Raw genomic sequence first — 11,605 nt, forward strand, 5'->3', positions numbered from 1 at the left:
GCCTGGTGTCCCCCCAGATCGATGCCCAGGGCACCAGATTTGGGGTGATGGGCAATGAAAGGGGCAGGAAAGCAGCTGGAGGAGCTGCAAGAGCTACAGGATGAGCCCCGGGGAGGGGAGGAGCTGCAGATTTTTCCCTGCCAGGGAGCTCCCGGTGGCAGGTCTGTGTTCCCCGGGCCAGGGGAAGATAAAGCAGCCAGAGCTTTGTTGCTTTTATTACCTGAGAAAATTGAAGCGAGTCTGAATATATCAGAGAGACGAGAGGTGACCGGCTCGTACGGGGAAGCTTCATAAAATTCTTCTCCTGCCGTGGGAGGGAAGGGAGAGAAGGAGGAAGGGGAGGGAGGAAAAGCAAATTAAAACCCACACAGGGAATGATCTCGACACAGGAAACCCCCCCACCCCCCAGCCTGGGATTTGGGAAGGGGGGAAGCCAAAAAGCCTTTAAAAAAAGCCTGAAACATGAGGAAAAGCTGATTTTGGAGTGGTTCAGGTTGGCTCTGGCCACTAGCTCAGCTCCCCGTCCCAGCTGGGGTTGGGAGCAGCTCCAGGAATTGAGGGAATTGGAGTTTGAAAGGGGATTGGGATTCCCTGGCCACGGCCCCCCCATCTGGGCCAGCTGCAGGCTGGATGTTTGAGGGGCTGTGCTCAGCTCTGGGTTGTTTTATTGTTGTTCCAACCCCCCCATTTGCCTAAAATCCTCCTGTAACACAGTTTTCCACCCCATTCCTTGGGAAAATAGGAATATTTCAGGGAGGGGTGCAGACCCTCATCCTCTGAGAGCCCCAGAGTGTCCCCACGCTGCACTCCAGGGACTCATCCACCATAATCCACACCTTCCAGAGGGAACCTGAGCGTGATCCAGGCCGGGGGCAAATCCCCCTTCTCCCAGCTTGGATTTCAGGGAAAACCCCCCCGTGCTTTTGCCGGGTTAAACCCCAGGAAAAAAAAAAGCCGATTTCAGGACAAGCAGCCACGGCCCTCAGGAGAGGAAACGCTCTCCCCAAACCCCGGCGGCCACAGGAAAAAATGAATAAAATATATATATCTATCTATAAAAATTAATCAATGCCTGGACTTTGAAAGCCCCGGTTGAGGCTGAGCAGCGGCTGGAGCATCGATCCCGGCGTGCTGGGGCATCCCTTCCCCGGGATGGGGCGCTGGGATGGAGCCTGGGATGCATCCCGGGGTTATTCCCGGCCCGAGGCAGCGGCGTTTATCCCGCGGGATTGAGGAGCCGCTCCAAAGCCTGCGCGGCCAACGAGGGACGGGGAGAGGGGCAGGAGGGTTTGCCCCGAGCCCGGCGGCTCCTCAGTGACATTCCTTGGAAATCTGGGAGGGAGAGGCACCCTGGCATTCCTTGGAAATCTGGGAGGGAGAGGCACCAGGCTGGGCTGCCTCCCTCTCCTGCGGGGTTCCAGCCCGTCCCCCAGTGCCTGCTCTCCCCAGGCTGATGCTCTTTGGGGGCACAGGGAAGGGAACAGGCTCCAGGCAGCCCGGAGGGTCCTTCTCCAGGCCGTTCCCAGCCCTCCCCCAGCTCCCCGGGTTTCCTCGTGCTCCGATGACAAACAGCACCTTGATTAAAGTGCGTTTAGGAAGCACAGTAACCTCCCGGTGTATTGCAATGAATAATTAAACCCCAGCTTGACTCCTGCTGCTTTGCCAGGGAAATTACGGAGCATTAAAAGGGCGCTGGACCTGCCTGGAGATACAATTAACCTCCAGGAGTGAGGCTGGAGCCAGAGCAGCCCTCCCCGAAGGCAGGGACAGGGGGCATTCCCCAGCTGGGAGGACGCCAGCCCCGAAATCTTGGCTAAAATGGCACAAGATCAGGAGCTGCTTCGGGTTCCTCGCTGCACATTAAAGCAACGAGCTGCTGGATCGCCCCAGAGCTTCCACCTCTCCTAAAGACTTGGCATAATCACTTCCCTTCCCACCTCCTCCTCCTCCAGGTACAGCTCCTGGAGTACCCAGCAAGCCCTTAAAAACGTCCCTCATTCATGCTTGGAAAGCCCTGGGAAGCTGCTCAATGAAGGCTGTTAATGAGGGGGAAAAAACAATTAAGGAGTAATTCCTGCTCTGGGACGGGTTTTGGGCTCGCAGCTTCCTGTGCTGACCCAGATTTGGAGGGGATTTCACCCAGGGGGGCTGTGAGCTGGGGTACAGCTCCCCCAGCCTTGGGAACACCTTTCCCATCCTCAGGCACAGCTCTCCCATCCTCGGGGACACCTTTCCCATCCTCGGGGACACCTTTCCCATCCTCGGGGACACCTTTCCCATCCTCAGGCACAGCTCCCCCCCAGAATCCCAGAATTCCAGACTGGTTTGTGTTGGAAAGGGACCTTAAAAAATTCTCCTTCCGACCCCCTCCCACGGGCAGGGACACCTTCCACAGGGACACCCCGTGCCCGTCTTGGGCAGAAATCAACCCCCGTGAGCATCCTCTGGGAATGGGATGCTCACCTGCCCTACCTGGGGTACCCACCTGGGAGCTCACCTGCCTTACCTGGGGTGCCCATCTCCCTTACCTGGGGTACCCACCTGCCTTACCTGGGGTGCCCATCTCCCTTACCTGGGGTAAAGGAGCTCACCTGCCCTACCTGGGGTGCCCACCTGCCCTACCTGGGGTACCCATCTGCCCTACCTGGGGTGCCCACCTGCCCTACCTGGGGTGCCCATCTGCCCTACCTGGGGTGCCCATCTCCCTAACCTGGGATAAGGGAACTCACCTGCCCTACCTGGGGTACCCACCTGCTCCACCTGGGAGCTCACCTGCCCTACCTGAGGTGCCCATCTCCCTAACCTGGGGGACCCACCTGCCTTACCTGGGGTACCCACCTGCCCACCTGGGATGCTCACCTGCCTTACCTGGGGTGCCCATCTCCCTTATCTGGGGTACCCCCCTGCCCTACCTGGGGTGCCCATCTCTTTTACCTGGGGTACCCACCTGCCCTACCTGGGGTGCCCATCTGCCCTAGTTGAGGTGCCCATCTCCCTTACCTGGGGAACCCATTAGCTTTACCTGGGCTACCTACCTGCCCTACCTGGGATGCTCAGCTGCCTTACCTGGGGTGCCCATCTCCCTAACCTGGGGTAAAGGAGCTCACCTGCCCCACCCGGGGTACCCACCTCCCCTACCTTGGGTGCCCATCTCCCTTCCCCGGTGTACCCCCCTGCCCTACCTGGGGTACCCACCCGTCTTACCTGACCTACCCAAGCCCCACCCACCCCCTTTCCCCCAGACTCCCGTGCCAGCACCCCCCTCTCCCCCACCCCACCCCAACCCCTCCCCGCCCTCACCTTCGGTCAGCCCCAGGTGTATACTCCAGTAGATCTGAAGGCACTGAAGCTCCTTCTTCATGCCCCTCTTGCAGCGGCAGTCGTACAGGGGGCTCTCCTGCAGCACCTCCAGGGCGGCCTGGCACTCCTTGTTGGCCAACATGGTGTTCCTGTCGCGCCCGGCCAGGCACTGGCGCAGGGTGCGGTAGCGGGCGCTGCAGCCGGGCTCGCCCGCGCACAGCTCGTTGGCCCGCACGCAGTCCACGGGCACCCTCCAGCCGCGGGGGTCCTGCCCCGCCGAGCCCGGGCCGGCTCCCAGGCAGCGCAGCATCTCGTCTGGGACGGGGAGGGGCAGAGAGGAGGGCACACGGAGGTGAGGGAGGGCGGAGATGGGGCGGGAAGGTGTCGTGTTCCCTCCCCACCTCCCCCCCGCTCGCCGGGACCCCGCGCGGCCGCCTCGGGTCGTTCCCCGGTTATACGTGAATTTTAAACTATTCTCACTGCGTTGGAACGACTCCCGTTTCTCCCTTCTATCCACAGAATCAGAGTATCAGCTGGGTTGGAAGGGACCTCAGAGATCATCAAGTCCAACCCTTGATCCAACCCCGCCGTGGTTCCCAGACCATGGCACTGATGCCACATCCAGTCTCTGCTTAAAAACCTCCAGGGATGGTGGGCAGCCCATTCCAATGCCTGATTACCCTCTCTGGAAAGAAATTCTTCCTAAATTCCAAGGATAAGGTGATTCTTTTCTGGTGGACATTAAGGGCGGGAGGTAAACGGGTGCTGACCCTCAGCTGGGCTCTGGGACACCCTCACCCTGGTCCATCCCCACAGGACTGGGCACCCCTGCGTGCTGCTCTGCCTTGGGATGCAGAAATCATTGAATCATAGGATCACAGAATCACAGAATCAGCTGGGTTGGAAGGGACCTCCGAGATCATCAAGTCCAACCCTTGATCCAACCCCGCCGTGGTTCCCAGCCCATGGCACTGATGCCACATCCAGTCTCAGCTTAAAAACCTCCAGGGATGGAGAATCCACCACTTCCCTGGGCAGCCCATTCCAATGGCTGATCACCCTCTCTGGAAATAATTTCTTCCTAAATTCCAAGGATAAGGTGATTCTTTTCTGGTGGAAGTTAAGGGTGGGAGGTAAACGGGTGCTGACCCTCAGCTGGGCTCTGGGACACCCTCACCCCACAAGGCTGGGCACCCCTGCAATGCCCCTCTGCCTTGGGGTGCAGAAATGCTCCCTGAGTTTTGAAAGCTGGTGGAACAGAGGCCTCGAGTTTCACCAGACTTTCAAAAACGTGATATTTTTTTAGCAGGTTTTGAAATCAGGATATCCTGAGATGGGAGGGACCCCCAAGGAGCATCCAGTCCAACCCTCAGCCCTGCACAGGCCCATCCCCAGAGTCACCCCCTGTGCCCCAGAGGATCATCCAAACCCTCCTGGAGCTCTGGCAGCCTTGGGGCTGTGCCCACTGCCCTGGGGAGCCTGGGCAGTGCCCAGCCACCCTCTGGGGGAAGAACCTTTTCCCTGGGATCCAACCTGACCCTGCCCTGACACAGCTCCAGCCCTTCCCTGGGTGCTGTCCCTGGTCCCCCCAGAGCAGAGCTCAGTCCCTGCCCCTCCTCTGCCCTGGGATGAGGTTCCTGGTGGAGACACCTTCGGGCTGCTCCAGGGAGGGAGAGGATTGTTCCATCACGCCTGAAATTAGCCTGGATGTGCCACGGAATCATGGAATGGTTTGGGTTAGAAAGGACCTTAAAGGTCAAACTGAAAGAGGAGAAATTTAGGTTGGATGCAGGGAAGAAATTCCTCCCTGGGAGGGTGGAGAGGCCCTGGAATGGATTTCCCAGAGAAGCTGTGGCTGCCCTTGGATCCCTGGAAGTGTCCAAGGGCAGCTTGGAGCAACCTGGGCTAGTGGGAGGTGTCCCTGCCCGTGGCAGGGGGTGAGACTGGATGACTTTAAGGTCCCTTGCAACCCACACCGCTCTGGGATTCCAGGATCTCATTCCACCCCCCTGCCACGGGCAGGGACACCTCCCACTATCCCAGGCTGCTCCAAATGCCATCCAGCCTGGCTTTGGGCACTCCCAGGAATGTCACCAGGCACCCCAGGAGCCAGGAGGTGCCCCAGGGTGTGGAATGGGAAGGTGGAGGGTTAACCCAACCCCTCGACTCCCAGCCCCACGTGATGCCCCAGGAACCTCCTGTTTCCTATTAAAACCAACCCGGCAAACCCATGACCTCGGCATGTTCCCAGGGACCCCCCGGAGCCCAGGGAAGCGGGAATTCCACCCCAGCTCCCTGCACACGCTGCTCTTTGGGCTTTTCTTTGAGCTGCTCATCGTTTTCAGCCCCGTCACGGGATTTTTTGGGCATCTGACCCGCGGGGTTGGGAGTGCCAGAGCTCAACAGGGCAGCCATGGCTCTGCACAGGCTCTTCCCCCTGGCATGGCCTCCTGCCTCCCCCCCGTGCCAGCCATCCCTTGGGGTGGCAAATGTCCCTGCTGCCCGTGCAGGGCCAGTGCCCGCTGCTCAGACCCTCCTCTGTGCCCTCCAGTGCCCACTGCTCAGACCCAGCTCTGTACCCTCCCCTCCTGCCTCGGCGTTCCCACAGCTTTCACACCATTTCCATCGTCTTCTCCTTCTCTTTTCCTTTTGGGAATCGATCCTCGCCAAGCCAACCCCCGTGGCACAGCCCCTGGTGGGTGCAGGGGGAGCTGGGCACGGGCAGCACTGGTCCCCCCCAGCCTGCACCAGGGATGGGGTGGGCACTCCTGTCACTCCTGTCACTCCTGTCACTCCTGTCTCTCCCGACCCCCTGACTGCCAGATTCCATGGAAAACCCTAGAACAGGCAAAAACGGGCATGGCAGGACCTGGAGGGCACCCTGGGCTGCTCCAGAGGGTGATGGAGAGGGGGGGCCCTGCTTTGTGCAGCGCCAGCACCCACCAGAGGGTGATGGACGGGGGGAACCCCCCTTGGTGAGCACCTGTCCCTGCACCCTGAGGAGCAGCATTCCCATCCCATGAGGAGCAGCATTCCCATCCCATGGGAACCTCGGCCTCCAGCTCCCAGCCCCTTCCCAGCCCGGGTCTGGCAGGGGGACAGTGACACCTACAGGAATGTGACAAGGGCCACCCGTGTCCCCCCCCTGCCCACCAGGACACCCGGGTGGCTCCCAACAGGCAGGGCTGGGCCCCTGCCACCACCCTGGGCTGGACATTTGTCCCCTGCCACCACCCCGGGCTGGACATTTGTCCCCTGCCACCACCCTGGGCTGGATGTTTGTCCCCTGCCACCACCCTGGGCTGGATGTTTGTCCTCTGCCACCACCCTGGGCTGGACATTTGTCCCCTACCTCCTGCATCCCGTGGGAAGGAGTGGCCAGAGGGGTGGGTGGCCACACCCAGCTCTGTCCCTCTGGGTCCTGTGCCAGAGGGGACACTCGGGGGGCTCTGGGGGGGACAGGGGTAAAGGAACAGGGTGGGCAGCAGCAGCAGCCCAGGTGGAAGCAGCTCCCCTGCCCGTGGTCAGTCCAAGGAACAGATCCCACAGATCCCTCCTGGTCTTCAGCCGATGATCCCAAACAGGTTTGCAGGGTCCGGGTAACCCACGGTAGATCCAACCTTGGGAAGGCCATCCCTGGCCTTTCAGGATTATATTCCACACGGGAGGCAGGCAGGATCCATGCAGGAACACTCCTGGCACACGGCCTGGACTGCTGGAGGAGAAACAGGCAGCTCCTGGGGGCAGGAATGTTGGATCTTCACCACGCTTTGGAATGATGCTGGAAGGGGCTCTGCAGCTTCACACGCTGGGAAAGCCCAGCCTGAGGCATCCAGACAACCTGAGCCTGCTGTGGCTGCAGGGCAACCACTCCAGGGCATGGAGAGCCATCCCACAGCTCCAGGGGACATGGAGAACCATCCCACAGCTCCAGGGGACACAGAGAGCCATCCCACAGCTCCAGGGGATATGGAGAGCCATCCCACAGCTCCAGGGGGACATGGAGAGCCATCCCACAGCTCCACCATGTGCCATCCTCGCCCATTCGGTGTCAGATCCAGCTGGTGCTCATCCCAAATCCCTCTGCCCTGGGCCAGGTCTCAGCTCCAAATTCCATCTTCTCCAGCCGATGCCACAAAGCCTCTTCCCAAACAGCCACATTCCTGCCTCCTGGCTGGATCCAGGGGCTCCCCAGGCAGGAACCAGAGGTGCTGGCAGGCAGGTAGGGATGGGAGACATCCTTGCCTTGATGCAAAAGGTGCTGGACCAGCTGGAATATCCTCGTGCACATCCCAGGGCCGGATTGGGAAGCCCGACAGTAAATCCACCCGCTGGGAGCCAGCAGGGATGTGAGCTGGTGGCGAGCTGGCCCCATCCTCCTGGCTTTTTCCACCTTGTTTCCATGATCTTGCAGGGAACAGGGATCTGTGTGAGCCCCTCGGCCTCCCTGGCAGGGTTCCTGCAGCATCCCACACGATCCAACCGGGAATGCCAGCAGAGCCCGGAGCACAGAGCCACCCCACCGGAGGAGGAAGAGCAGGCACAGCCCTTCCTCACGCTCCCAGCCTGCACAGCACAGCCTGGTCCCTCCAAATCCAGCAGGAATCAGCCCCGGCTGCCACCTCCGTGGGTTTTTCCTGGATCCCCCCCTTCCCCTCCCGGCCCTGCAGCCCCACCAAGGCACAGGGTGGGGAGTCTGGATGGAGGGCGAGACCCAGGGGGGAATTTTTTCACCTCCCTCACCCAAAAAAACCTCTCCTGACAGAGCCACCCTCCCTAAACTCCCATCCATGAAACATCTGCAGAGAATTCCGAGCTAATCCTCAGCAGTCTCCGGGGTGTCGGAGCAGGGCGAGGATTTGCAGGCAGATGCACAAGGCTCTGCCAGCACACAAGGCGATGGCCCCTTTTCCTCCCCACACCAGCAGCCTCTTTTCCGAGCTCTAACACACGTTTTCTTTGGCTGGTTCTGCCACAGACCTTCGGGAGAGGGAAATATTCATCCTCTCGCAACTCGCCCCCCAAAAAGGCTGCCTCTGGAACACAGAGCTTCCCAGAGCCAGGGGGCTGCTCTGGCTCCTCGGGAATGATCCCAGATGTGCAGAGCCAGGTGTCCTCTGCACCAGGATCCTCCCCACGAGGATTTACCCCATCCCTGGGGGTACAACATCCCTGGATCACCAGGGTGCTCCGGCTCCTCTGGATTTGGGGACGTGGCTTCCCCCCCCTGCACCCACAAAACCTTTAGGGCAACCAGGAATGGGGGGGCAGGGGGGTCTTGCTTTCGTGCAGGGCAGCTGGACCCCGGTCTGGATGTCTCCAGTGGGGCACCCTGCAGGTCCCTGTCCCCCTGGGGGTCCCAGCCCCCCCAAAATGTCACCATGAGACATCCAGCATCGCCTCGGGCATGCTCACAGCTGGCCCCCCAGCCGGGTTGGACCCCCCCTTTTCTCCCCTGCCCAGGGGTCTCCCCACTCGTGCCCCCTTCTCTCTGTCTCAGAGGGCACTGCTCGTGCCCCTTGGCACTCCCTGGGAGAGGGCACCCCCAAACCGGGGCTGGGGCCCGTGTCCCACCCCACAGAGAGGTGTGGGAGGCACCGGCTGACCCCACCCCACCCCACAGCATCCCTTCAATCCCCCAGGATCGTGCCGGGAGCAGAGAGGGGAAGAGCCCCTCACCCTCATTCCAGGCAGGATGCAGAGCCGAGCTCCACGTCCCTCTGGAGCGAGGGTGGCTCTGCCAACCTTCAAGTCTCCCCCAGCAGCTCCGTGTCCCTTCTCCCTGTCCCCGCAGGACGGTGACACCCCGCCAGCCCAGCAGAGGCTCAGCGGAGTTTTCCGGGTGCTTGGTGCTGCAGGGAGCTGGGATCACACCCCGGGAACCCACGGGGAGCTGGGATCACACCCCGGGAACCCACGGGGAGCTGGGATCACACCCCGGGAACCCACGGGGAGCTGGGATCACACAGTGGGAACCCACGAGGGGCTGGGATCACACAGCAGGAACCCACGGAGAGCTGGGATCACAGACCGGGAACCCACGAGGGGCTGGGATCACAGACCGGGAACCCATGGAGGGCTGGGTTCACATGCAGGGAACCCACGGGGAGCTGGGATCACACCCCGGGAACCCACGGGGAGCTGGGATCACACCCCAGGAACCCAAAGAGAGCTGGGTTCACACGCAGGGAACCCACGGAGGGGCCGGGAATCCGGGATGGCATCGGGATCGCGACACGGGCACAGACAGGAGCCACGGCAAGGAGGGCAAAAAACCGGACATTTCCCACCTGCCTCCTTTTCACCCCAAACCCAGCGCGATCTGTGGGTCCCGTCCCCCCCCCCTTTTCCAGCTGCACCTCCCGCGGGAGGCTGCCCTAGAAATAAATGGGAAGCGTCTCCCGGCGCAGACAAAGCTCCCCGGGAACTCAGCCGCGCTCCCTCTCTCCGGCTCCACGCGCGATTCCAGCCGCGGGGACGGCGGTTCCCCACGCACACGCAACACGCCACGGGCTCAACTTTCCCAGCCCATTCCCCGCGCCGCGTTCCCAGCCTTTGGAAGGGCGTGAGGTGGGATGGGAAGCAGCGCTGGGTGGACACCGGGAGACACGGGTGGGAGGGGGCGAGAGGGGCAGATATCCCCCAAAAATGCAAATCGCTGCTGGTTGACGAGGAGAGAAGGATCGGAGACGAGCAGGGCTGTGCCGGTGGATGATCCCGCTCGTTCCATGCGCTGCCAGCGGCGGGAGCTGCTTAAGGGTTGTGTCCCCCGCGTCCTCCGCGTCCCCCTCCCCATTTTAAGTTTACAGGGAATAGGAGAATCAAGTTGCCCTTAGTTAAGCCCCTCGCCGCGTCCCCCTCCTGCCGCAGCGCCGGCTCGCAGGGGGTCGGTCCCGCTCTCAGTCCCCGCAGCCTCTCACCCGGGGGGTGGGGGGGGACACGCCACCTCGGCCAGGCGACAGCCACCACCCCCAAAATCCCCCACACCAGCCCGGGGCACCCCGGCCGGGACCACTCACCTACGAAGAGGACGATGCAGAAGGCGTTTGCCAAGATCATGTTAGGAAATCCGCGCGCTCCTCCACGTGTGCAAAAATAAAATAAAATAAAAATTTCAAAATTTAAAAAAAAAAAGGGATGGATTAAAAAAAAAAATATATATATATAATATTAATTCCCAAGGCGAGCAGGTAAAATCCCAAATCCGGCGGGCTGGAAGGGAAGGGAAGAAGGGGGTCTGTGCTCCGCCCGGCGCGGAGCCGGGGTCCTCCTCAGCCGCTCGCCGCCTCCCGCATCCCCGCCGGGCTCCGCTCCGCGCTCCGGGCTCGGCGGCTCCGCGGGGCTCCCGGAGGAGCTTCTGCCGAGCTCCGGCTGCCGGGGCGGCGGGGAGGGGGCGCGGCGAGGGGCGGCCGCGCTCCGCCGAGCCCCGGCGAAGGGGCCGAGCCGGCGGTGCCGCCGTCCCCTCCCCGCCCTCCCCCCCCCCCGGCCCTGCCCGCCCCCTCCGCCCGCACCCGGGGCCGCGCTCGGTGCGGGGGCAGCGCAGCCGCGGACGCCCTTCCACCGCCCTTCCTTCCGCCGGGGCAGGGGGCTGCGAGGGGGGCGTGTGGAGACCCGACCCCCCCCCGCTCGCCGCCTTTGTCATCGTCTTTATCCCTCTCACCCCTCCCCCGGCTTCCCCATCTCGCCATCCATCCCTTCTTCTTCCCGAGGGGATGCACCTGCCTGGGTTGAACAGGGGACCCCCGGGGCGCCCCGCGGCTGCAGAGACAAAGGAGAGACCCCCACCCTTCCCAAACGTGTCCCCCCCTCCCCTTTCCCGGGACCATCCCCGGGTCCCTGCGCTGCTGCATCCATGGGGTTGGGAGGGAGGGAGGGATGCTCTGGGGAGGGGAGAGGGTCCCTAGATGGGTGACGACAGTGGGGATGGGAGAGAGGGATGCTCTGGGGATGCTCTGGGGAGGGGAGGGTCCCTGGATGGGTGATGACCATGGGGATGAGAGGGAGGGATGGTCTGGGGAGGGGAGAGGGTCCCTGGTGGGTGATGACCATGGGGATGGGAGAGAGGGATGCTCTGGGGAGGGGAGGGGGTCCCTGGATGGGTGGTGACCGTGGGGATGGGAGGGAGGGATGCTCTGGGGAGGGAAGGGGGTCCCTGGATGAGTGATGACCATGGGGATGGGAGAGGAGCACCCAGGGGGGCTGCAGGGACAAGGTGCCTCATCCCTGGGTGGGTGACCACCCTGGGGATGGGAGAGGGGGACCCGTGGGGCTGCAGGGGCACAGGGACAAGGTGCCTTGGTGAAAA

The 11,605-nt window shown here is 62.2% G+C and overlaps 1 protein-coding gene across 1 annotated transcript; it reads right to left on the reverse strand.

Annotated features, from left to right (window-relative positions):
• Positions 1–220: 220 nt before the first annotated feature.
• Positions 221–10,637, reverse strand: LOC113976967 (GDNF family receptor alpha-2-like; the record flags this gene model as incomplete). The annotated part of the gene is made up of 3 exons (XM_027702656.1): positions 10,320–10,637; positions 3,301–3,615; positions 221–304 (listed from the first exon to the last, which is right to left on the reverse strand). Coding segments are annotated over exons 1-3 (439 nt in total), but the record flags the coding sequence as incomplete, so codon positions are not given.
• Between the last annotated feature and the right edge of the window lie 968 nt (positions 10,638–11,605).

Source organism: Neopelma chrysocephalum, unplaced genomic scaffold, assembly GCF_003984885.1.
Source record: "Neopelma chrysocephalum unplaced genomic scaffold, ASM398488v2 Primary Assembly neopelma1_190, whole genome shotgun sequence".
Lineage (NCBI taxonomy): Eukaryota > Metazoa > Chordata > Aves > Passeriformes > Pipridae > Neopelma > Neopelma chrysocephalum.